Source organism: Strix aluco, chromosome 8 (genome assembly GCF_031877795.1).
Source record: "Strix aluco isolate bStrAlu1 chromosome 8, bStrAlu1.hap1, whole genome shotgun sequence".
NCBI classification, from domain to species: Eukaryota; Metazoa; Chordata; class Aves; order Strigiformes; family Strigidae; genus Strix; species Strix aluco.
The window spans coordinates 962,549-989,992 of NC_133938.1; the positions used below are offsets into that span (position 1 = coordinate 962,549).

General features: G+C 45.2%; 1 protein-coding gene across 1 annotated transcript in view; it reads left to right on the forward strand.

The window, feature by feature from the left end:
- The first annotated feature begins 9,919 nt into the window (after positions 1–9,919).
- Positions 9,920–27,444, forward strand: part of NEGR1 (neuronal growth regulator 1) — a 290,159-nt gene continuing 272,634 nt past the window's right edge. The window contains exon 1 of the mRNA XM_074831746.1: positions 9,920–10,280. Within this exon, the coding sequence (XP_074687847.1) occupies positions 10,111–10,280 (170 nt within the window). The 5' untranslated portion in view covers positions 9,920–10,110. The remainder of the gene's footprint in view (positions 10,281–27,444) is intronic.

Here is a 27,444-nt window from a genome sequence, read left to right on the forward strand (position 1 = left end):
CAAAATCTAGCCTTTCAAACAGATTGCTTTATCTATACCACCTTCAGTAGTAGTCTCCATGCTACATTGGAACAAAATTTGTTAAGATCACATCTTTTGAATCTCTCTGCATGAAGCGTATATTTATGTGTGTAAGGATGTATATACAGATAAGTTATGTGCAAGAAATAAGATGTATGTGCACTGGCAAGGTATACTTCTTGATGAATTAAGCTTATTTTGTAAGTCGACCATACCCTGGCAGATTGTGGTTCATTTCTTGCGGTAACTTCAATTTATTTGACAGATACAGTATCTTTTTGAAATGCCACACTGAGGATGGAGTGTGAATATTCAAAATATGAGCCATACTGCTCGCTTGAGATTGGCGAGATAAATCATGTTTCGTAGTGGTTAGTTTGTGGCTCTGTTTGTTCTACTCTCACATCTCCTCTTCTCAATTTTTTTAATATTCAGAAGAATATAGTTGGTCTCTGATAACGTGACCATGAAATTACATTTACGTTCTTGACCATAAGCGTGGACAAAGTTGACTTTATTTTCATTGCTTTATTCATGCGTTTTTCCTAATAATGTCATAACTCTGTTCTTATTATGGAATCCAAATGGCACAGGTGCATTTTCACTTAACAACCCTGTGAGAAGCCGAGATTGATTTTTCAGGAAAGTGATCAACCTTTCTGATGGCTGGTTTGTATCCACCACAGCCGCTCCTCACAGATTCCAAAACCCCTGTTGTTAGTCAAAAGAAATGACTGATATGCAAATACTGTTTCCTATAGACTCCAGCAGTGCTGTGATTCGAGCATCAATTATGGAATTGCTATAGGCATTGCTTTGTACCAACGCGCGGAGATTTACAAAGTCACTATCTGGAGATTCCTCTGGTTTTTAATCTTAATACCTGGGGAGAAAACATGCAATCCACACAGACTTCCAATCTGATATTTTATTAATGAGATTAAATGAGTAAGCTAAATTATACATGTAAATCAAATAGAGAACAGAGTAGGATAATATGGAGTCAGCACATTAATCAGTTTATCAGGTTGGTTTATTCGATGCGCTGTGATCAGCAGGCTTCATATCCACCATCCAGTGTGCTGCATACCCCCGCCCCCCAAAGAAATAAATCCTCCCCACCTCCCTTTAAAAACTCATTTCATATCATATCACTTCTCCTTTTGCTACAGGATAACAGACCTTGTGAATGAGGAAAGAGCATTATGGAAATCTACTTGATTTTAGGAAGCTTGATATTTTCCCGCAAAACATTTTCGTAAAGAAAGCTATTACAAAAGCTGGGGAGATAAAGCTGCTCCGGAATGGATGTGTGATGGTTCAGAAAATCCGACTCAGTGCAGTTACTGGTGGCCGCTGTCAAAAAGGTACAAAGCACTGCCTGTGAGCTGCGCCTCCGGGGTCTGCCTGGCCTCGGTACTGGTCTGAATTTTAGAAAGACAGAATGATGGTGACTCAGAGGAGCCTTTCCAGGGCGTCTGGTACAACCTGCTGCTCCGAGCATGACCAGAGCTGCAGCGGGATCAGGCTGCTCGGGGCTGTGGGTTGGCAGAGCTGTCAGGGTAGAGCGAGGGGCACCCCAGTGATCCCAAGCCAGCAGGGGCACGAAGCAGTGCCCGGCAGCTGGAGACCTTCCAGAAGGCACCTGCCAGAATGATTGGTGGGGTATGAGTATAGGTTTGGAAGAATTTGGTTTGATTAGCCTAAAGAATTAAAGAATAATGCTTTTAGATGAGTAATTTGAATGTGACGAGGTCTCATGTTTCCAGACAACTAGTGTGTACTCCTTAGTGTGCTTTAAAAAGAAAAAAACAAGAGATCCTGTAATATTATACTGGAGATGACTACATCCCAAAGGAAAGTGTGTGAGTCATACTCTAGGACAGAAAAAATCAATCTTTTTTTAAAAGTCTTTCTTTGATTTTCTTGGTCATAAAACAGGAGGTGGGGTCCCCTTATTGTAATAATAAGGGTAGGGTTGATTACTGTAATACTGGTGGAGGCTTTTTACTCTGCTGTCAGGTCTGCAACAGGGATGTTGATCATCAGGCAAGAAAAGGAGGATGTCCTGACCCTTCTGATCCCTCCTGCCTTGCGTGCGCGGTCCCTGTCCCCCACCCTGCGAGGCACGCGGGCATACGGCGCTTTTCTCAAAACATTTGCATGAGATGTCAGAGGTTATTTAGACAAAATGCTCCCTGATGAATAAATGAAATCCTAACACGAAAGAATGATCTGGGCTGCTGAGCACAGATTCACAGATTGTCCACACTTGTTAAGTTTTGACACGTAGCAAATCCTGTCTTGTCCAAGTTATAAACTCTGACTGTAATAGTGAGGAATCCCCACAAATGCCATTGTAAAATATGAATGTCCTGGTTAGGAAATGCGATTTAAAATCTGATCGTTTCAGTAATGACTATTCTGCATGTCTCCAGTCTGAAAAATACCGAAGGAACAACTGCAATTTATTTTATAATTTGAAATACATTGCATATATAATCCTTAGGCTCATAAAATGGTCTTATATTTGCAGCAAGAATACTTGAAAAAATGTTTGTGCACTTCCTTAACACTAAAAAAGCATTTTGTTTATAAGCATCACTCCACACTAATAAAGTGTCTTGTCTTGAGCATGAAGAGCTGCAAATTCTTGTACCACAGACTCCAGATTTCCTTCCTCTGCTCCACTTCCAGACCCAACAAGGAGGATATTTCCTCACTATAGAACAGTAGCCACAAGAAGATGTTATTTCTAGTAAGACAAGATGCTTGTGTCTCGTTGCTTACTGTTTTTTTTTTTTTCTGAAGTTTATTTAAAGCTACCTCTTTGCATAGCAAACTCTGCTCTTTACCTTTGTGAATCAGAGAGTTCTGAACACTTAAAAAAACCCGACACTTTCCACGCGTGTTGGGAATCTGTGTCTTTGCAGAGTTCTTCTGTCTGAAGCTTCTTGTGGATGTTTTCAAACTGCGCTCACTTGTATATCTTAAAATAGGAAAATGTAGGCTGATCACAAGTTGACAGTATTATCTATGTATTTGGCATCAATATTAGTGAGCTTCTGTCATTTGGCAATTATTTCCATAGTATACCATATGGTGAAGAAAATGTTTTCATTCACCCACATATGACTAAAGTTTTATTGATAGCCTTGTACTGTGTGCAATCTTATCCCACAGTGGGGTGGTTGAGCCAACCAAGAACCTAAAGACACATGTGTGCTTCTGCCAAGCAGAAGGGTCTGGATGTCAGAAGGAATCTGTGGCATAAGTGTAATATTTCCATGCTTCTCTTGGGTTAAGAAAGCTGATTTACGAGGTGCTGGGTCAGCACTGTTCTTCCTTGATGCCTCTGTAGATGCTAAAGAAGAAATTGTTCCACTTTTTCTTTTTTTTTTTTTTCCCCTGCACTGTTGAGTCTTTCTGCTCAAGTGATGGACATAAGATGGAAACGACTTCTCCCTCATGGCTTTCAGTGCGTATCACTGCACGTGTAGCGTGTCTGTCTTTCCACTGCGGCGGTGGGGGTGCGGCACAAGTCAAGTCTTCTCAGACATGAGAGGATCCAGAGAAGTGACATCATGAATGCCTCCTGTCTGAGAAAGTTATAATTAGAGCTTGTGTTTTATAAATAGGCACCCATAGATTCACTCCTCCTTTCAGAATTCTTTATTATATGCATTTTCTGATGTCTAATATGGGCTGAGCTTGTTCTGCAGCCCTGTTTTGTCAATTTAAAAACTCAGATAAGGCAACAACTCAAATCTATGGAAATTAGAGTCCATTTGGTCTGGCGCTAATAGAACTACCGGCTTACGGCTCGCAGGTGCTAGCTTAGGTGATGGCACACCAGGATTCTCCCAATTTTTGAAGTATGGGAAATAATTTCATAGAGTATTTTACTGAGCACTTCTGTACATAGTCACGTAATAGACTACACAGAAAACGGAAAATGCATTTTATGGAGATTTCAGCATTTGCTTTCAATCCTATTAGCAAAAACACCCACCACAGTGCCATGAATTCTGAAGTTATCTGTGAAGGAGATACTTGTTTAAAGGAAATTCTGTTGATTTCAATGCTTGACAAAATCACTATTTCCATTTTTGATATCTAAGTTTTAAAAAATGAAAAGTAAATGTTAGAAATGGGACATACAAAAACTTCTATTTTAAAATGCAGAAGCGCTGTGTCTGTGTTTTCTGAGATGTATCCCTTCCTCGGGTTATCTGTGCCCCCCCTCCCTTTCAAATGAACTTTTCAGGGAATGCATTTTGTGAAGCCTTTTCACACTGTAACTGATGATCCGGTGGGACTGATCTAGATGAGCTCTTTTACATAGCAGTTCTGCAGAAACATCAGAAATTGCCCTTTGAAAACTAGAGCTGACAAATTATTTGGGTGCCTTGGGTTGTTTGTTCACATTTTAGGCAACTTGAGACACTTTTTAGGAGTGTTGAGCAATGGCTGGATGTTTCTTGGAAGGGTTTGCAGTACAGCATAGTAATAAAGTGTTGTCCTTTTTTATGTGATGGTTTTGCTACAGGAGAGAAAAGCAGAAGGCGGGTGTATTAGACAATATTACCCAAGAATGTTAATTACCTGAAAATTCCTAAGCTAATAGAAATGTTTACTTTTTTTTTCTTAAAGATTTTTCAGCTAAAGTAAAAAACCTAGCTTTATCTTCAGGAATGATTTATTCATTACCTCTAAGTTTCTACTGTTCTTTGGCCATTGTAAAAATGATTCAAAATTACAAAGTTTTTGTGAATTTGGACACAAAACATGACTCTGAATATTCAGTGTAGGGGTTTTTTTGTTCTTCTTTTGTGTCCTGTTACCCTGTTTGTCCTCCCCCCACCCTCAACTTAAAGTGCCAATCATCTCTTTAGGAAGCAGAAATAAAGTTTTTATTATCAGGGACGGTCTCATGACAAACCTTAGATTGCTCTTCAGGTGCAATGGATGACGCTAACCAAAGTCAGTTGGTAACTAGATGGGAATACCTGAACGTTTTCAGAATTATGTGTCTGGGAAGCAAACAAATGTATATATGGAAATTGCCCATCTGATTCTCACAGGGCTCTGTAAAAAGATTTTGATTAGAGCCATTAACAAAATTACAGGACAGAATGCCTTCCATCACCGCAGCGTGATTGTTTTGGGAGACAAGACATACCTTGAAAATGTTGCTGCTCTAACGAGGGGTATTTAGCAGTCGGTAAGCACCGTCCAAAGTACCCAGAAAAATGAAACTAACTGGAACTCGACATGACCAGGAATTAACAAGAAGGTAACTAAAACTGCTGTGTCGGTGCGAGGGGTTTCCCTGAGCAGATCATTCCACCGACGTCCTGCACCTGGATCCAGGCAGGACAGGCAAGATGCCGCGGCGCGTGGCACCCATGGGTGCGCTGGTGCGTTGCCTGTTACCTCTTCCCACGCTCATCGCTAGCTGTGTGATGCCGTTCAAAAGTACCTTGGAGTTTATTCCAGTCATTCAGCTTCCCTCTTCTGTTGCTGGCATGAAGGAACAGTTACAGGAGAGTCAAACATGCAGAAGAAAACGAAGCAAAAAGCCAAATGTGAAGTCTGTGAATCCGTCTTGAATATTTGTGCAAACTGTTAAACGAATACTTGCAAACAACAAATAAATTTAGCTTTTCTAAATGGCTCTAAATAGAAACATGCAGTTGGATTGCAAGAAATATCATATGGCCTTACCACTGCTGTGTTGGAGGTAGTAGCTCTTCCAGATGAAACCAAGATGTTAAACACCCAAATGTAATTGATAGTAAGGTAGCTAATGGGTAAGATTTCTGTCTTCCTTCTGTGGAGATAATTTTTCTATGTGTGTACACATCTGGTGTGAGACTTTTTTCCTTTTTTTGTTTTGTGTTTTTTTCCTCTGCAAGCTTCATAGATGGGAGGAGGTGGGGAAGATTCAGATGAAAGAATTCAGTCTCTAGAGCAACACTGATTGGCATAACTGCTATTGACTCCTGACCTGCTCTTTTTTTCCATTGATCTGCAAATTGCATGAACGCCAGGGATATGAATCTAAAAATGAACAAAACAAAATAAAAAGCTTCATCTTGGCTATTGTCAATTGAGATTTATACAATATTTTGCAAAATTAATAGAATGTTGCTGAGGAAGTGCCTTTTGTCCTTCTTATTCAAAGAGGAGAGAATTATTTGATTGTTTGTTAAGGTCAAGTAAAAACAACATCATGTGACCCATTAAAGGTTACAGAGCTCCCCCTAAAATTAGATCTCAACTATTATATCACATCTCTCTCTGGATGATCTGAGCACTTAATGTACCAGAACATCCGAAGGGCTTCTTACAGGAGACAGCTGTGTGAAGTTTTTCACGTGTGAAAACTGATTCCCATGTGGTTCTGTGTCTTCCTCCTCTTAATATCAACATATTTGTAAAAGTTACATTGTAGCTTGGAAAGACATTTCCCCCAAAGTAGAAGAAATAGAAATGAAAATCACAAATATGTTCATAAAGGTTTTGCCTGGAAAATTAATTGATTTGGCAAATGTTGTCTGACCAGCTGTAACAGGAATATTTTTGCGTGTCTGTTACAGGAGGAAATGCATTTCACTCTAGACTGCAAGTCTGCAAGATGAGAGACTGATCTGATGGATCTGAACTATCTTCCTTTTTGTTACAAAAAGAATGTCATTATCTCGTTTGGGTACATAGCATGGTTGAGATAAAAGGAAGAATAGAAAGCCTTGAGAAACAGGTGGGGGTTTTTTTGTTTGGTTTGGTTTTTTTAACTTCCCCTACCCAAAAAATTTAACATGAAAAATAGTGAAGTGTGGACTGATTTGGGAAATAGCAGAAGGGTCTATTTTTGCAGCAGAGAGGAAGGATTGCACTGCTTATTAGTTTGGCTAAGCTGGTCTGCTGTTACCAGGGGGAAGGTAAGGCAATTATCAGTTGTTTTGGCAAATGAAAAAAAAAAAAAAGGCAGATGAAGCCCTTGAGATGCTCTTCGTGGAGCAATGGAATAGAAGCCATGCAAAGGAGAAGGGCATCTAATTGAATTTAACCTTGGAAGGAAGAATTGTGGGGAAAAGTGATGTGGAAAGGTCTTCGGGACCCATTGAAGTAGGATTGGTGCTGGTGTGTTTGTCACCCGTGTCTTGTATGCAAAACCTTCTCAATGAAAAAAACCTCTTCATGCTTTTCTCTTTTGTCTGGCTGTTGTGACGAGGGTATGGTGATGCTGCGGTGCAGCTAGGGAAGCTTTTGTGGTCAAGTTGAGCAGGTTGATTTTTGAGGCCCAGCTTCCCTTGCACATGTGATTGGGGAGAGCATTTGGAGGCCTAAATGCAGGATCTCAGCTTAGAAGGCTGCTGATTTGAAAAGGAGGCAAAGGTTTTGATGACAGTATCTGAGAAGTAGGGCATCCACTCCTGAATAACGATGATAATGGCAAAGCCACCTAAGGCTGGGTGACAGGCATTTTATACTGGGGTCTTGCTAAAGAATTACTGCAGTACTGCTCACTTTCCCAGCATTTATAGACAGCGTGAGCCTATATAGCAGCATACCGTGGCTGGAAGGGCAGTTTGATACATTAAGTGGGACAGAAGAAAAGTCCAACCCACCCGAGCATGCAAGTGGGGAAGATGCCATCCTAGGATCCAACGCGGAGCGAGGTTGTGTTTGGCTGCAAGATAAACCATTTGTGTACCCAGTAACCCTGTGCATCGGAGAGGTGGTGGAGTCTCCATCTCTAGAGATAGTCAAAAGCCAACTGGACGTGGTCCTGGGCAACCAGCTCTAGGTGGCTCTGTCTGAGCAGGGGGGTTGGACATGGTGGCCTCTGGAGGTCCCTCCCAGCCGTACTGTGGTTCTGCATTGTTACACAGAAGCCAGAAAATGGCTCTTGAAGGTAAGATAGTGCCACAGGTGAGAGATCAGAGAAGAAATTAAGACCAAAACCTCTGGGTTACTGAGGTTCCTCTGGAAACACACTGAGGATGCAGTGTTTGGAGAACTGCTTTGACACTGCTGACAACAGAACTCTATGTGTGATGGTAAAAACAATATCCGAGAGCTACGCAGGGAGGACGCTTAGGAGTGTCGGACATGTGATGTTTTGTGGTTGCTAACTGCAAGAAGCCTACATGCATGGAAAGGTCCTGCGGGAGATTATTGTGTGTCTTTGAACGTGGGATGGTGACAGTGCAAGATGGGGGGTGGCTCCGCCTGCTCTTAACAGCTCCCTGTTAGTGAAAGCAACTGAGGCTTGGGGGTGGAGCCTCTCCAGTCGGGGAACCCGTTTCGGAATGCTGGCACTGCCTCAGAAATATTCTTAATGATATTTTTGGTACTTAGATGTTCAGCTTCTGCTTGCAGGAAGTTCCTACTGCTGTGGTCCTGGTGGATGGGTATCGCATGCTATGGCAGTTATGTGGATGCCAGCGGGGAGAACTGTCTCACCGTGGAGTTGTACCCAACGTTAATGAGGCATTACTGTGTTAGAGAGACAAACCTGATGGCGACTCTTCCACATCCAAGATTTGTGAGCCAATTTCTCTCTCTTCCCCCTCCTCTCTTATCAAGAAATCTTTCTAGTATCATGTGCCGCGGAAGTAGAGGAAGAATTCCCTTTTGTGCACACTAGAATTTCTTTTGACGGCTGGAAAGGTCTAACGCAATGGGGTGCAGTAAAGGAGGGTGAAGCTCACAGGAGGAGGAGGAATAGAGGTTTATTAACAGAGCAAGTGTCAGAAGTATCGTGATTATTACAGATTTCTTTACTTGGAATGTTCTACTCTCAAATCCTTCCGATGCAAATTGCAAGTAGGAAAAAATGGTGCACCAGAAAAATACACCCTCTGGCAGCTGGTGAAAGTACCGCGGGAAAATCGGGGCACGTGGTCCCCGGGGCTGGCAGCGTGGGGTGGCAGAGCCGCCGTGAGGGAACAATGACAACATTGTCGGGGCCAGATGTGCATGAATTTGTGTGAGAGCGTTTCAAAACTGCCCTTGATGTCGTAGCAGCCGTGCAATTCCTGTTACACAACTGTGCATCGCTTATGCAACTCCTCTGGGAGCGGCGGGAGGAGAGTGAATCCCCGCACAAGCCCCAGCCGGAGCCCGCCGGGGTGCAGCCTCGCAGCCTGTGATGGAAGCTTGGGCTGGAAAGCGGGCGTTTGGGTAAAGAGAATTCCTCACTCAGCAGCGGCTGTCAGAGGCTGACAGCGCTCTGAGTGTGTGTTTAACACGCTGGAGAAGTCCACAGGAGGGAAAAAAAAAAAGGGGCTTCTAATTTCCGTGTGTCTACAGGGAGATAATCTGTCAGTGTGTTTTTTTTTTTTTTTTCCTCCTCTTTTTTTTTCCTGCTAGGGCTGAGAAGGTAGAATTCCGGTAGAATTTTAGGAAATGGAACTCCCCAAATATCAGAGTGGCCGACCCTCTATTCCAGAAAGGACTGGATCATTTCTTTGGAAAGTGTAGCAGCTCCCGCGGGAGGAGGAAGCTCTTGGTGCGAGTTCCAGCCCTGCTGCCTTAAAGCTGTATTTGGCTTTTGGTGAAAGGGTGTTGTGTGTGTGTGTGTGTGTGTAAATTTTAATTCCTGAATTTTTTTCAATTAAATTTTGATTCCCAAATTTTGATTTTTAAAGCCAAAGGGGGGAGAGCGATCCCAAAGAGGAATTTTTGGAGGAGATATGGCACCCCAGCACGCTGCCAAAGCACCCGGGGTTTGAGGATGGGGATGAGGGGGGGTGTCCTGCAAGGCCGGGATGCGGAGGGGCGGGATGGGAGGGGGGGATGGATGGATGGACGGCGGGGAGGGAGGCGCGCATCCCTCCGCCGCCGGGCCGGTTGCCAGGGCGACGGCTGCGTGGCAACGGGCTGGCAGCGGGGACCGCCCGCCGCCGCTGCCGCGGCGCGCAGAGCGGGCGCGCTGCCCTCCGCGCTAGATGCTGCGGAAGCCGCCCGGGAGCATCCGCGCTCCGCTGAAACCCACCCACCGCCGGTCCCCGTCAAGGGTGGCCGTTACCGGGAGGCACCTCTTGGCCGCCGTTACCGGGGCTCGGGGGAAACGCGGAGATGGTGCCGCTGGTGCGGAGCGCCGGGGGCTCCCACCAGTGGCCGGCGATCGTGTTCCTCGGCCTCTGCTGGCTCCTAGCCCCCGGGCGACTAGCCGCTCCGGGTGGAGACTACCCCGGGGCGGCCGTGGACAATTTGGTGGTCAGGAAGGGGGACACGGCGGTCCTTAGGTAGGAGGCGAGCGCGGCCGCGATGGGGCGAGCGGGACTGGGGGGGGGGGATTGGTGTGCATGGAGAGGGACCCCCCCGCCGCCGTCGCGGCCCCGAGAGCGATCGGGGGTTCCCGGTGGAGCCTTCACCGGGAGCCCCCGATGGCTCTCGGGGCCGAGGCGGTGGCGTGGTCCCCCCGGTGAGAAGTTGCCCCCCAACAGCACCCGGTACCCGCTTCCCCGGGGGGTGGGGGACACACACAGGGGGTGCCGGTTTTCAGTCTGGTGTAGGAAAGGATGGTGCGCTGAGAGAAGTTTGGAAATCGGTTGCCGGGTGAAATGGTGCAGTTTGGCTTTCCCGAGTCAGTTTTGTTGTGGTTTTATTTTTTCTTTTTTTTTTTTTTCTTTTTTCTTTTTTTTTTTTTTTGAGGGGGGGCTCTGCAGTCCCGGCATCGCTGAGCTGGAACGCGGCGCTGAGGATTACACCCTGCTACAAGTTATTTATTTTATTATTTTTTTTACGTTTTCGCATTGCCCAAAGTGGGAAACGAGCCGTTAGGAGATCAAATGCTGCCCGCAGCTCTGTCACGAACGATCCTTGTGCTCCCCGTGTTTATCGTATCTCCTCTTCTGTCCAGTTGACTGGAGCAAAATTTGTTTACCAGTACTCCCACACCATACTTAATCTACTTGAATCCTTCCTGATTTGAGTTCATTAATCTTCTGGCTTGATTTGATTATTCCCCCCCTCCCCCGGCTCTAACTTTTCATGCAATTGTACTTTTGCCATGATCTTGCTACAGTTCAAGAAAAACACGTTTTCTCATCATCTGGAATATGATTGCAGTGGGCTGAACCTCCTTCCTCGTGATAAATCCCCGATTTAACCGGCAGTACTTTTAAGCAATAAAGTATCCAGCTGTATTATTTTTTGTTGGGGTGTCACTCGCTCAGGTCTCCAGATTACAAAGTATTTTAGCCGTATGCATTTTTGATGATCCTACAATCTGCTGTGAAATGCTGCATGAGGTATTTTCAGGAGGAATTTGGAATCGTTTTATAGCAAGTCAGCCTGCTTCTGGTGTAGTAGCTACTGAAAATACAGTAGATGTCTATGTAGGGCAGCTGACAAGTATTTTTTATGTATACCTCAATTATACTCTGTATTTTGGCGTGTCCTAAAGTCCTCGTGCTTTCTGTCTGCAGAATTGGAGAACCAAAGGAAATTTTTCTTTAAAAAAGTCTATTTTATTTGTAGTGTTTCAGACTTAAAGGTTTCGGAGAAGGTAACTTGGTAAGTTTGCAGGCAGTTAAGACAGATACTCAGCCAGTACTAAACGTTATTAGGACATAAACAAATCTATGTTTAGCACTACCTTATTAAAAACCTGGAATTGCTCTAAAGGTTACCTCCTGCTGGCTTTCAGCTGGAATCCATTCAGTTTTCTAGGCCTAAGACTGTGTTTGAAACTCCGTGTCTGTGCAGCTGGATAGGTTACATAAATGAAATTAGAGCTTTAAGATTAAAACGTTAGTTTTGTCTCACAAGGGAGGGCGAGTATCTGTTCTGTAAAAAGATGCTTCTAAAGCAGACATTAACATTGCTAGTGAACTCTGGAACAAACCAATTAGGTGGTGAAATAACGTGTGTTACATCTGTTTTTTCATTCTTCTTGCTCTGTGATTAAGTTCTTTCATTTCAGATGCCTTTTGTAGGCTCTCTGTCAATTTGGAGTTTATTTTGTTTTCAGCTGATACTGCAACTGGAAAGGGGGAACGTAGGATCACTGTGAGAGAAAACACTTTGAAAAGAGTATGCAGAGGACGGGTAGAGCTGTTTATCTTGAGTTTCTCACAGCACATCGCCACTGAATCTTTTCCCTCACTGGGTATTTGTAGCATAAAGATAGTTCAATATGCATTAGAATAATTGCTATCAGCATCCTAAGTACTGGAAGCTGGCTATTTATCTAAATACAAATTCCAGTGAGCTGGATAAAGCAATTTGGGCATTAGAAAAGGAGGTTTTTTCCCCTTCCAACTCTGTAGCTGTCTGAATTCAGCTCCTCTCGGTTACTGTACACTGCAGCACCGAAGTTGTCTGTGTGCTGTAGTTGCCAGCCTCTTCGGCAAGATGGCCATCAGCTCCCTTCTACTGGCACGTGTTGATCTGTCTCCCCGCACCAGGCTTCTCCAATTTTGTCTCTTCTTCAGCAACGAGGGCTTCAGAAGTTGCCTCCTTGGTTACAGAGACAGCACCGCGCCTAAAGCATCTAGCATTCCTTTTTTTAATAATTAATGCTAGAATACGGGCACAATTCCCGTGGCCTTGAGTCATTGTTTTCCTGGCTGCGAGAGGCTCAGGGTGATTTATGGGACGCGCGTTGGGGTGGAGGCGTCCCCTCACCCCTGGGTGCTGGGGGAGCGCTCGCTGGGCGCACACCCCACTTCCGTTTCTCAGGGCTTTTATTCAGCTGTGCAGCTTAATTACCTATTGACCTGTGTTTTGAGGTCTGCGAGGAGTGAGAAATAAACGGGATTACCTGCGTCAAACTGAGGATAAACTTTTCCTTGTGAGTCTCATTTTGAGCTAAAATATTAGGGGAGGAAGCATGTATTTCGGTGAATAAGGCAGCAGACTGAGCGAGCCAAGTTCCAGCCTCGGTTCTCGCATTAAGTTTTCATTGTCTTTAGTAAAGATGAGGAATAAAGCCTCCTTTAACTGCTGAGGTTTTCCAGTGAAAGCCTCTAAGTGTCAACACGAGATAAAATAAGTAGTATGGCTCCCTCATTTTGAAATAGTTAATTCATATGACAGCGTAATTAATCAATTTAGCATCAGGCGCATGCAGCGTTTTTCTAGTGCCAGAGGAGCAAAGCCGTGAGCATCACTCCACGCCCACCTGGCTGCTGGGCCAGGCCCCCCTATCACCCCGTGGGGTGTGTGCGCTCCCCATCTTGCCCACCTGCACCCCCCGGGGCCCGGACCCTGCCGGGATGCTCATGGCCCTCCCCGGGCAGCGGTCCCCAACGCTGGCATGGGGCACAGCACCCTGCGCATCGCGCTCCGGACAGGCAGCGTGCCGAGGACGTCACTTACCACCCCTTCTGGGGCAGAGAACATCTTAGCAACTATTTTTTTTAAAGAAAATATCTCGTTAGCCAAGGTGTTTCTGATGATGAGTTATTTCTGTAGTCTCAATAATTAAAACCTGTTTTCTTCTGCTTGTTTTCAATCAGTGATTAATCCATGCAGTCCCAACACTGTTTGTGTCGCTATTTGTTGAAGAAAATTGTATCAGTAATGCAGTTGTTCTGTATGGCAATGTAATTTTGGGAAGCCACTTTTTTTCAGAAGTATAATTCTATCCTGCATCTTTTCTATATTCTTCCCAGGCAACCAGTGAAGATTTAATGAGAACACATGAGGAAGGAGAGAGCAAGTTATAAAAACATTACGTTATTAAAAGAATAAATTGCTATGTTGTAAGCTGCTAGAAATACAGGAAACGGTCTGTATTTTCAGAACTGGATTTCTCTAGTGACCCTTTCCAAGACCTTCCATAAGGAGAGGGATCACTGTAGGCTTCCAGCATTTCTGTAACACTGACAGCAGAAGTGGCAATTTTGGGACAGGAGTGTTTTAAGAGAGGTGACAAATGCAGAGCAATCTGCTCGGGGCAGGCATGGGTAACCCCTTTCTTTTCCCTCATGGCTTTCTCTAGCAAGCAAAGTTTCTTATCCTGCATATTATTTTCCTTAAAGCTCATGGATAATAAAAGCTTGTTTACCTGATGGTGCTCTTATGTTGTGTAAGCACAATAAATTAAGTTTCAGAAGTTGACACATTTTTTTAAAAAAGCAAAAGATTTTTTTACCATTTAGAGTAAGTTATGAAATATATGCTCTGTAATATATAAAATAAGGTGAATTTTTCACTGCAAAGAGTAACCTCTAGCTGGGATCCTCTGGATCCGGATTCCCAAAGGCTGCCGGTGACGAGCAGGAGCGGTGGAAGCTGTAAAGCAGATAAGCGGGTCTGGTTGTGATTCTGGAGTGGAGGGTGGTGCTTGTCAAACCTGGCAGGGAAAACCAGGGACCAGTTCTAGGCCAGCCTTGCTACAAGGTAGATTGAACTTCATCTATGTGCTTTTGACCACAGTTGTCTCTTCTGGCCATCCCGTGTGAATTTTGTCTGAGGTTTAGGGCAGCCAACAGTCATCTGAGAAGGGTGATTGTAGGAGAAGATCTCTTTTCTTTGTCATAGGTCAGGAGATTTGGGGTTGGTTTTGTTTGTTTGTTTTCTAAATTTGAAATTCTTTGCATGTAGCCTGGCTGCTTCTCTTTCTACCTCAGAGAGTTTCAGGTGCATGTTCTGCGTGGTCACGCGCTCTCTGCCTCAGAGACTTGAGGCAGTTGTCAAACTCTTTGCATGAATCAACAGGTACCGCAGGACGGGCTGTGCTAGGCAGCTGCAGATGAGCACTGCCTGGGGGGATGCTGTACTGGTGTGGTTTTACTGGTAGTAAAGGGTCTGGGGACATGGCAGAGACCTGACCTGAAACACCTTCCACCTCTTGCGGCGGCTGCTTTTAGAGTTACTCAACTTCTTTTCTGTAAGTTTTTCCTCTGGTGGAAGAAGTTGCCATGTGGGGAAGGGGAAGAGCAGCTCCTGGTGTGCCCTGTGTCTCTCGGTGTCCCAGAGCAGTGAGCGTGGCTTCTGCCTCCCCTGAGAGGCACCCAGCCTTCAGCCCGTGCCCCCTGGGGTGGCCAGAGGCTGCAAGGCAGTGTGCCGGGGAAATGCTCTTCCTTCTGCAGCGCTGGGGACTGAGCGCTTCGCCGTGGCTCCCTCGAGCATTGCAGAACTCTCGGTTCTCACCCTCTGTTGGAAAGGACTTTCCCAGCCGTGTGTCGTTGTCTTTGCTTGTATTGGAGGATGGGATGCTCCCAGCTCTTCACCGTGGCGTTCCTCTGAGGAACACTGGTGGTTCAGGAGAGGGGTGTCCACCTGACATTATTTTTCTAAATGAGGTCCCTTTAGGGGTACCAAATGCAGGGTCTCAGATCAGAGTCAGCTATGGGGATGAACGCTGTTTGGGCAGGAGAAGTTTGGTGGCAGCAGCAGCCAAACCCTCATCTGCTTCTCTGGCATTCAGAACATGCTGGTTTTCAGACCGGACATCCCCTTTCCCAGTAAAGCACATCAGTGCTTCACCATGGGCATGGGGAGTCCTGGCCAAACGAAACCTTCCTGGGACCGTTTCCAGTTCCTGCTTCTGCTTCTCCTGACTCCTGGCACTCAAGAATGAAACGACAGTGTTTTGGCCATCATCGTGGATTTTATTTTGTGGGGGCTCCTTGCCAGCACTTCTTGAGCTATGAAGTCTCATGGATTCCCAGATCAATGGTCCTGAGGAACAGCCAGTGCTCCGGTCGCAGCTGCTGAAGGGGCCTGCGTGGCTCGAGCGCCTGTGTCAAGCTGAGGGTCGAGCAGGCTTTGACTCCAAAACTGTTCAGGTCCTCGGGGGATGTAGGTGTCTAATTCATCTTTAAATTGCTGAGGGGGGTTAGTGACTTTTGGGGATTGGGACTTACTTGCCAGTTTTGCTTTCTCTTCCAAGAAGAGCTGCCCTTTGTAGCCAACAGCCTTTGCCAAGGGAGCAACAGTGGTCGTGGAAAGCCGATGACACATCTGCCAAATGTTCTCCGTCTGTTGTCATTTGTATTACTGAGAATTGGGCATTTGGAATGAAAGTTTTGCAGTATGACTAGCAGGAGAATGTCAACTGTATACGGCATGTATAAATTTTAAGATACTCTATATTTCAGCATTACAGCCCCTCTGAGGGGTGTCCACACGCCAGTGTTGGATACCGTTGAGTGCACCCATATATAAATGCAGACATGTCTATGGGGGGGACGAGTGGTGTGATAAATACAAAAATTTTCTTTATGATTTTAAAAGGTACATTTCTTGACTTCCATACTCTTTTGGTATTCTTGTGCAGTTCAGGATCATAAATTATTTGGCTATGGGAAGCTTTGTTCCTATCTCTCTGAAATGTGACTGTGGTACATGTAGACATATGTGCACACTCCCCCATAAAATGAAGTTGTTGTTTGGGTAAGACTTTCACGTTCCACATCCCTGCCAATTATTAAACAAGCACATTATGGCGCTTGCCTCTTGTCTGTGCAGTAATAATAAATAAATTCAGAGTAAATTAAAATAATTTATCATTTTAAACGATCGTGAATGTTTTAGATGTTATGCAGGGGAACTAACAAAACAAGGAATCAGTAAGGAATGAAAAACACAATTTGTTCCAAAGGGCTGTTCTGTTGAGGAAAAAACAGAGACTTAAATTACTTTCTTCTTGTCATCTTGCATAAGAGTTGACTGTAGCTGATATCCCAGGGAAACAAGTCTCGGGGGTTCAGGCTGACTTGTTTCACAGGCCAATCAGCGACACGCAGTACTGGCTTACCACTGTCTCTCCTGGCAGAAATTTGACCCAACGCTGTGCTTGGAAACTAAAATCTGTGCTGCAGTCGGCTCAAGGAATCAATTTGGAGACATTTCAGCTCTTTTCGAGACTTGCAGAGGTGGATGGGTACAGCATGGCTTGCACTCCTCTGATGAAGGCTGGCAGGTCCCAGGCGCAGACTGGCAAGTCCTGGCTTGGCCAGGCGGGCTCGGGGAGCGCTCATGCACTGACAGGCATTGCCCATGTTGTTCCTTCTCCCTGGCGTGGTCTTAGCCCGTGCCAACTGCCAGTCCTGCACACGTTATACAATGTTTTAATATATACTTATACTTTTAATATATATTAAAGTATATTTCTCCATAACGGGACTGTCGCTCTTTGTGGTAAGGCAATGAGAAGAGTGAAATAGGTGATGCACAGCATCCTCCCTGCTGCTCCAGCCGTCCCTTTGGATACCCCGCACAGGGCGAGGAGCAGCTTGGCCTGAGAAGGAACGGGATTTTTTTCTGAACTAGAGTGGTTCAGACCAGCAGCTGAGTGAAGGTGGGGATGGGTTAATCTGTCTGGCCACAGCTCTGAATAAAGTCAGTGAGGTTTTGCAGGTGGCAGCGGTGGCTGCGGACTCGCCTGCAATGAGGTAACGCTGCACTAATCGATCAGGTAATTGATCGTATCCATCCGCAGGCTGCTGGTACCAGAGCTGACACCTCCCTCACCCCGCTTTATCTGCGAGTCAAAATGACCTGCAAAGATAAGGCTGGAAGACAAACCTTTGTCTCTCCAGGAGAATGCCGTTCCTCACGGGCAACACGGGGAGAAATGTTTGTTCAATTCCCCTCTGCTAAGGCACGGCCTGTTGGGAGAGGTAGCGGGTTCAGTCCTCTTCAGGTCTGGCTCTCCTTCAGCCTTTGACAGAGATGATCAGTACAGAATCCATGTACTTGCGAGAACAGAGAGGTCCCACTTGGAAGCAGGGGAAGGAACTCTTCAAATGTGCAAAATTTCCATTTGCCCCAACTCAACCCAGACGTCAGTGCAAGGTTCATGCTAACTCAACGTGTATACTTGAGCTTGTGATCGTCGGGGCAGTCTCTCCTCTGCCTCTTGTTGGTGGTTGTGCCTCCAGCACACTGTTAGTGTGGTGTGGCCATCCCGAGCCGTCACCGCTGAGCCAGCTCTGGGGCAAAGACCGTGTGGTGAGACCATGGTGACCTTTGGGGCCGAACGGCTGCTGGGTACCGGGTGTGCCATCACACCCCATGGGCACGTGGCAGGGCACGGCCCAAGCAGACTCTGGCTCTGTGAGCTGGCCAGGGTTGCTCTGCTGTTCTGCACAGGCGTCCCCAGTCCCGCTCACCTTTATCCCACCGTATCAGAAATGATCAGGTTATCTCCTTTGTACTTTTTCAACTTAGCAGAAAAAATATTTCTTCCTCTACTGGATGCACAGTTTTTTTCCAAACATTACAGCTGCCAGAGATCCCAGAGCAGCCTGGATTCATTAGTGCACCTGCATTTGCATATAGGTGGATATGTAAAATAGGCCCAATAAAATATTCAGCCGTCCCAGTTGTGGTTGCTGGTGCTCCTTCTGTGGTCCTGCCCTGATACGTAGCAGCACGTGGAGCCGTGGGGGTCTGCTGTAGCTTCGCTGTAGCTCTGGTCAGGCGCGGCCTATCACAGCACTGGTGGAGGTTTGGTGGTGACTTGCACACAAGAACGGCTCACCAGTGAGTTCAACTCAAGTTTTGATTTTTATACCTGTAAAACTGTTAAAAAAATAGAAGATGAAATAGAACACGCTCTGTTTTAAAACAAAAAACCAGTCAATCTATTTTAAAAGATTTTCCCTTGGCAACGGCAGACAATCTGGTGGTCAGACAGCCAAATAGCTATCATTAGTCATGCATAATTAAAACAAAGAGAGTATCCAACTGTTAGCAGTAACAGTTTTGTCTTGGAAAAAATCTCATTAGCATACAATACTTCTTGCAGAAATCTCCAGTAGTTTTTCTCATGCAAATGTCAATGTAAATGAAGGAAATTCTCTATGTTTTTATATATATATGCTGTATTCTTTTCTATACATATGTAAATGTACAGGAATATGATAACTGTCCAGTTTAGCATCTGTGATATTCCTGCTAAATTTACATAATGGAAGTCTGTCAAAAGTAGGCAGGAACCTTATTCTCTCTACAAAACATAGGCATGCATAATTTACTGTACAGTTGTATGCCTTTGATATTTCACCAGCTTCATGTTAAAATTTTTTTTAAAACTGAATATAATTCACCATCATAAAGCAGCACTGGAGACTGAAGGCCTCCCTTTCTGACCACCCAGTTTTCACTTGATGTGAATGCTCCTGTTAAATTTATTGTGGGTATGAAGAAGACGATGCAGACCTTTACCCTTTATTTCCTCGGGAAGGGCTGACTGACAGGCCCGGTGCGTTGTGCTGCGCGACCGTTCGGGCTGGCTTTGGACGCCGTTAGGTACGGAGGAGATCTGTTTCTTTAGAGCATGGTCCCGGTGAGGAGCTCCAGAGCTGCCAACATGGGTGGCATGGTCCTGCCGTCAGCAGAGAGCCGAGAGGCTGGCGGGTGGGTTAGTGGTAGGAACTGGTGGGAAGCAGGACCAGGTAAGGACCAGTTAAAGAAGAAAACAAGGCTTTGAAACCACACTCCCACTTCTTACTAATTGGAGAGGGGTGCATCAGTAAACCCCAGGTCTAGAGGCGCGCTGTAGCTTTGCTACCAGCTACAGATTTAGTTTACTTATTAATTAAGCAAGAATGACATGGAGGACAGTTCTCTCCAAGGCAACGTGATTGAAGAAGGGAGGTTTCAAGGGAAGGTCTGGTTGATTTAGCGTGGTTCAGGTGTATGTGACCATGCCAAATGCACCAGTGGTTACATCCCACCTGGCCCAGCAGCAAACGGCCCCCAGCACCTCGGGGAGGCTGGGCTGGGTGTGGCGGAAGGACCTGCCCTGCCCCACTGTGCCCATGGGCCCTCGCTGCCACCCAGGAGCACGCCTAGGGCCCGAGGAAGCTGGTGATTTGGTGTATTTATGTTATTATGTCTCTGATATGCGGTGAAAAAGGGTACTTCATCCATCTGCCTTGTAGCTAGCAATGTACAGGAAAATCATTACTGTTTCTTCAGCACGCTATTTGAATTTCTGACTAAAATAATATATATATAGGTGCACATATGTATTTTTTTATAGGCTTAGTGCTGTGGTTTTTTTTATGAAAGCTGTTCATTCTATATAGAAGACGTAGCACTTGTAGAAGAACATTTAAAATAGAACGCTCTCGTTGCTCCAGCGCGCTGGCCGTGCCTCCTCAGCGGTGCCTTCGCTGCCTGCCCCGGGAAGGAGCTTCCTTCGGGTTTGGTTGTGGCTGCACAGCCCCCGCGGGAAAGCGATGCTCCTGTTGGTTGCTCCAGCAGCCTCTGCGTGATGGTGAGGGTAGATGCCATGTGAAAACAGGGAAGTGTTGCAGAAGAAATTGTTTTGTGCTGCTGGGGAACAAAAAATTTGCTGGAGTAAATGAAGTGGTATTTTACTAAACCATTTTCCCCCTTCTTTTTCCTCTCTGCTTGGCCATGCTGGTTGCCTGGAACTTTCTCTTCCACTTGTCTTTCTACCCTGTTGTAAAAAAGATGGTCCGTGTGCCAGTTGGCTTTGTATGTGGAAGAATAAAGCTCATTGGGACAGCAAAGTGTATTTAAAGCCTGAGCAGGTAGTCCGGTACAACCCTTGTGTGAAAACTCCAATAACTTTTTTATCGGGTTTTAATAAGCTACCAGCTGAAGTGCTGAAATATCTGTGAAGAGGTTTTGCTTCCATTTTACTAGCTCTGGGTTTTAATAACACCAGTGGAAGTTTGCAGAGACAACACGTTGGAGCGCTTCATTCACTCGGGATCAGGAGCACAAGAACAAGCAGCGCGGGCTTGTTCTCTGCAATTTTTGCTTTGTTTTAATCCAGGACAGTTTACTCTCTTCTCTGAAAGTAAGAGAGCTGGTAGCAGCAGAAGCACTCTCAGGGAGGGTGCACCCACCCAAGGGGTAATTGGCCCGAAGCAGCCAGTCCCTGGGTGCTGGTCTGAACTTGGGGGCAGCCCCTTCAGGGAGCCAGAAGAAGAGCAACAGCCTTCAAAAACAGTGCAGAGCATTTTTAATTCTTGGGCCCTGCTCAGGGTGGGTGGGTGCCAACCATGGGTGGCTGGGCAGGTGCAGGGTGCGGCATCCTGGGGGCTGCCCAGCGCCCACATTTGCAGATGCAGGGCCGTGCCCCAGCACCAAAAATGTTGCCCTGGGCACTTGCCTCCTCTGGTCATTTTGGTACATGCGCCCAGAATGTTAGCCTGGACTCTAAACATTCATCAGCAGCGTAGTCATGGTGCATGAAGTCTTGAAGGACTCTGGTCTGGGGCGTTCAGCTGGGTGACTGGTCTCTGAGTCTTCTGATATTTCTTGATGGTCTCTTGCTGGCCTGGAGAGCTTGTCCTGGCTGTGAGTTATCAGCTGGTGGGGACTCCTGCCAAAGGTGAAACTCGGTGTAAAATGTGTAGTGTGTGCTCATGAGGCAGTGCTGGTGGGAGCAGGGTGCGAGGAGCTGACTGGGACCCAGCCTTCGGGGGAGATGGCACTTCCATGGGCTGGCTTCCTGATATCGAAATGCCAATTTACTCCTTTATAATTATCAGAAAGAAGTTTAATGGGGGAGAGTGTAACTGAACGTGTTATGTTTGCCTGTTCTTTGTGACTGTGATGCTCCCCACTAGAAATGTTCAACTTGACACAGGAGCTCCAGACATAACCTTAGCTTTCAGTAAATTGTGGTGTCGCTTAATTTTAAAATAGAGCTGTAAATGCATGATGGAAAAATGGAAACGTTAAATGTTGCAGCCAGTACTTTTGGTAAGTGGTACATTGCAGTCTTGGAATAAACACATTTTATGTTTGTGACACAGTTCAAAATAAACTGTGTATTATTGCCAATGTGATTTAATATCAGATCAAATTCTCTGTATCATGGGTTATAGAAAAACTGGTCGGAAGCTCCTGTGGTCAGTCATGGGTGCGAGGGCTGGGCAGGGTGCCTGTGTGTGTGCAGGGAGCGAGGTCTGCACTAAGGGCAGTCCTGGGCTCGCTAACAAATGGGAATTGTTGTCACAGCTGCATGCCGTGGTTTGGAACCACGGCACTTGCCTCAGCCCCTTCTCAGCGAGGGACTGGGATGGTTAATGCCTCCACAGTTGCTGCTTCTGCTTCTCTACCCCAGACCTGCCAATGCAGAGACTCCTCTGAGAGACCATGTGTCCGAGATGCGTCTCCTGGGCCCGCGATGCATCGCCCAGCCGGTGTCCTGGCTCGGTGTCCTTCACATCAGTGGTACCTGGCTCGTGGAATGGGCTCACAGGTTCTCTGGTGAGAATTCGGAAAGGTACAGGTGAAGCAGACTCTGAAGTCCAAATTAATGGGCTGTACTGCACTGAAGACTCAGCAAGATGTGGAAGTGCTAATTTTCTCCAAATTGATTGAATAAAGGTCAAGAACTTCTTCCTGCCAGTGGGGGAGAGGAGGAGAATAACGCCCATGCCATGACCTGTGGGAGCACGAAGGAGAACAGCAGAGCTTTGGTGCCTCAGAGGAAGGGTGAAAGGACGGATAATTTTCCATACAGGCTTTCTGCTAGTTCCAGGAAACCCAGAATGGAATGAGGGCGGCAGAAGTCAGCGGTTGCACCGAGCTGTTGGGCGATGCACTGTGGGGCGATGGCAGCCCGCGGGGCTCTGCTCCGTCTGGACCGCAGAGTGCACGTGGAAGTGTTGGCTTCTGCCAGCGTGTTGTCCCTCAACAACCGCTGCAAGAGCTGGAACAGCCTTTTTGTACCCTGTGCTTGGTGGCAGGACTGGTGCTTTGATGCTGAGGGGAGAACGTGGCATTTAACCAAAGATAAACATTTAAGTAACACAGCTTTCAAAGAGTTTGTTGGATTTTTTTTTTTTTTAAATTCTAGAAGTTGTGTTGACTCATCTTTGTGTCAGTCCCTCAAACCATGCTTGTGTAAGCATTTCCTAATGATTTTTTGGTTTCTTGCGTCTAAGTGAAGGTAAAGTTAAGGAGTACAAGAAGACTTGCTCTACCACATTTTTAGATTGATAAAATGGTTTTAGCTTAATTATAACAGAAATTGGGAAATGGTCCTAAAAGAGGTTGAACAGTGTCACCGCACTTTGAAATAAATTACAGGCGAAGTTGTCCCAGACTTTGAATGCTTAAAGACTTTAGGAGATTGAATGCAAGTCTCGGTGAAATCCCCAAATAATTTGATATCCTGAGCTGAGGCAATAATAAGTTTCCAAAGGTGGCGAGAGGAATGGATGTCTTGGCAAAAATAAACAGATAAATAAGAGCGCTGTCTTCTGTGTTTGTTGACTGTGTCACAAAATCTGAAAGGCTGAGGTCTTTTCTGCAAGATAAATGAATCCAGCTTTATTGAAAGCATGGTTTCAAATAGGTAACTGTATCGGATCTAAAAGCAATTATTTCAGTTACTCTGTTCCTAACCATCATAATACAGCAGTTTTTAATGAGGGATTTGGACCAGATGAACTAAATTAGTTAAAAAATGAGCACAGCTGTATATGAAGGTCTCAGAAAGGACTTAGATTATTAAATTGACTTATTTTAGGATCTGTGCTTATGAAGTATTGAGTTAGCTTAGTTGTGTACTTTAATAGATGTGATGAAAAATGTCATACCAGTGGGAGTTAAAAATGCAGTCTTTTGCAGGTATTGTGTTGCTTACAGAATGAAATAGTACATAATAATGCAGTAGTTAAAGCATTTATTTGTATAATATTAATGCTAAATGTTTTTGCTTATAAATTTACTATGGTGTTACAATATTTACAAAATTATAGGTTAATTCACTAGAAGTATCTATGCATTTATCTCGATGTGTTATGTCACAATTATCTTGAATTTGTCATAGGAATTAAATCAGTAAACTGGCAAAATCATGTACTTTCAATCTTGCACAGAGAGAAGTGTTGGAGTGTTTCACTGTCTAGCTGCTACTTTAGGTTGTCTTGATAGGTTAAATTGTGTTGCAGCACTCAAGGCACCCACCTTTTATGACTGGACTCACCAGACCACTTCTAACTAACTTCTAATCACATTCTCACTCAGTGGAGTAATTCTCTTATAATTCTTATTCAAGACAGTTATTAAGTACATCTAAAATAAAATATTAAAAATGTCATTGAAATGCTAATATAAACAGTAAAAAAAGACTGGTTAGTCTAAAGTTTTCTTTCGGGTATTAAGGGTCTCGCATATCACAGTTTTTGTTTTACGATGTGTAAATAGATTTTTAGGTGCGGTGGGCAGTGATTGTAGGAAGCCACTGTGACCTTCAAAATCTTTTAAGTGTGCTGTAAGAACCTGTGACAGCTAACTTGCATAGCTCTGCTATAGAAATTATCAGTATGTTCCTCTCTACAAAGAAAATCCCAACCTTTACTGCAGAAGTTACTTCAATTCTTCAGGATTTTTTTTTTTTTGTAAGGGATTTTAGCATGTAAATTTACATAATAGCTTGAGAAACTGTCCAAATAATCCTGAAAAATTCCTCAGAAGATGTTGGTGTGTTGAATCACACCATGCCCCGTTAACTCTGGGAGTCCTTTGATGCTGTTTCTGGAGAAAGAGGGGCCACGAAGTAAACTGTTGGGTTGACAATTCAACCAGAAATCGGACGATTAGCATCCTGTCCCAACCTGTACAAGACTATCACCCTCTAGCATTTTAGAAACACACACTGCTTATTAGAAAAAACTGAAAATTTATCTACTAGTAAGACATTTACCTAGCGCTTGCCCAGTCTTTCATAGAGAGGGGCTGTTTGTTCTTGTTTTATTCATTAACCTTGCAGCTAAAGAACTGCTGGGCTGGGGATACGGAGTGAGGGGCTGGAGTGGCTCCAGGCAGGAGACGCCCAGCAGCACCAGGTCCAGTTGCTGCAGGGACCCGCAGCCCTTCTCCTGGGTGGGCAAGTTGGGGCCAGGTCAAATGTTGTAGTTGTTTCTGGAAAATTACTCAATCAAAATTAAATCCAAGTTACTCAAATATTTCACGTCCTCTGTGTAAAGCAATGTCTCCTGATTCCTATAGAATCCTAGAATGGTTTGGGTTGGAAGGGACTTTAAATGTCATCCAGTTCCACCCCCCCTGCCCCGGGCAGGGACACTTTCCACTAGCCCAGGTTGCCCAAAGCCCCGTCCAACCTGGCCTTGAACCCTTCCAGGGAGGGGGCAGCCACAGCTTCTCTGGGCAACCTGTGCCAGGGCCTCACCACCCTCACAGGGGAGAATACAGAATTGTAGAAAGATTGTCTGAAAGATTTTCTGTTACTAGAGAGCTCTGTTTACTTTCTGCAGTACTGGTGTATGAGATGATTTTGTGTATATTTAGTCTTTTTTAAAAAAGACATTTGTGTCATTTCAGGGAAGGGATCAAAACAACATCTTCCAACTCACAGCGGGGGTCCAGCTGCTTCTTGTCCCACCATCAAGATTGGGTTGCAGGTTCTGCTTTTGACAGAACTTTGATTCTCTGCCTGGCAGATAAAAAGAAGGGCACACATAGCCAAAAATAATATTTACCAATAAATAATCAATCCACCAGCTATATTAAGTACATTGGAAAGAGTAAGTCCCCGCTGCTGTGACAGATACCAGGTTTATGGTGACCGGGGTAGGCCGTACCTGCTGGGGCAGGGCACTGGGGTGGTCCTTCCCTCCTCCTCTGCGGGTCCATCACCAACACCAACCTTGACCGCCCCAGCCTGTGGCAACGATGGGCAAGAGGGTCCTGGGGCTTCCACCCGGACCCCCAGCAGCATCCCATCCCACCCAGCACACACCAGCAAAGCCCCGTTGGAGAAACCACATGTACGGGTTCCAGGGTCAGGAAAAGCAAGCAGTCTTTGATATATTGTTCTCCATCCTTGGTGAACTTTTGCTTTTCTGTCTGTGACCTGTGAAGAAGTGCATAGCAGGATGAAAATCCGGTGAGAGGAGGGGAGATGATGGGCACATGACCAGTGGTGAAGGAATAGGTCACTAATTCACAGGTGTGAAGCTCTGGTCACATTTAAAAGAGACCAGGTGATGAGTAAATATGTTATGAAAGTGGCCTAATTATGATGAGCAATTTTCCCCCTGGCTGGAACACTGGACTAGAAAATTGTGCTAGAGTTTTCATTCTGAGATGATTAAATAGCAGAGGAAGAGAGAATGAAATATATCTTTTTGTCCCAACTATTTATTTTTTTTAGTAGAGTCTTGCATATTGGATGGAAATTAGTTTAAAATTAGTTTAATTAATTGCATTTAATTTGTGACTATTTTTTTACCTGCATAATTACCTTCTTTATGTTACATTTCTGGTTGTATGAAGGTGTATGTGCTAAAGATAAAACACAGCAAATTGAATTCAGATAATCTGGTCATTTGGAGCAGGCTACAGCTCGGGGCTGCCCCAGACTGGGGGGGACGCACTGGGCTGAGCCTCCCACGGGACCTTCTGAGGAGCCACGAGCTGCCTCTTGCACTCCAGTGATAGCAGAAGGTGGGGGGATTAGCACAAAGCAAAGCGGGGAGAAATTTTCCTTATAATCCTCAAGAAGAGGCAGAGCGGTCGATGCTGTCTGCAGTGAGGGTGGAGGAAGAGGAGCGAGGCATCGCGAGCGCCCCCGAGCCTGTACGTGAGTAGCTACGAAACACCAAAACTGTTCAAAATTTAAAATTAAACTTGGGGCGCAGGTGTGGAGAAGATCCGCGAGTCTTTAGCATACGGCAGTTCTCAGATTTTATTTTTTTTTTCATATAGAGCTGCATGCTCTTGTCAGAGGATGATGACACCTGCTCCTCTCACCCAGAGGGAGTGTGGTGAAAGCCGGGGGGGGTGCTGGTGGCAGCCACAGGCAGCCTGGAGGGGTCCAGCCCCCGCCTGTGGTGACAGTCCCATGACCTTGGATACGCTCAGGGTGCTGTGATCATTTCCTGCAAATTGCAGAATCGTTTGGGGATTTTTTTTCCTCTTTCATGTATTAAATCCAAGAATCTGACCATGGTGGGTTTGGTTTTTGTTTTGGTTTGGTTTGGTTTTTTTGTCCCTGTAACACATTTGTGATTCCTTCATACTGATTTTATCAATGGGTAATGGATTTAAAATGCATCTCAGTTTGGAGGTGTAAAGAGCACTTTCTGTGACATTCATCTCATTGAGTGCAGTAGTTTTGTGTAAATATTTCAAGTTAACATGCGTTCTTTGATAAATACCAATAAGACTTGCGTGGTAATACAAATAACTAATATCTTAGGCTGCCTGGCCTTTCTAAAGATAGGTAACGGGCATACCAGCGTAGTTTTACTACCTGCAGGTTGCTTTTTCCTGTACCTGTGGCCTTCTCTCCCCAGCAGTAGTTCACTTTTCCCTCCCTACCATCTACTTCAGCGTTAATGTTTACTGCAATGAAGCTATTCATGCCCAGGGAACACATTATTCTGTTTATGAAAATAGTAATAGCCCTGAACTCTGCATGTGTATTTGGGACTTAATTCGAATAACTCTTGAAACATCACATTTCCAATGGACTATGCTGATTCCTGC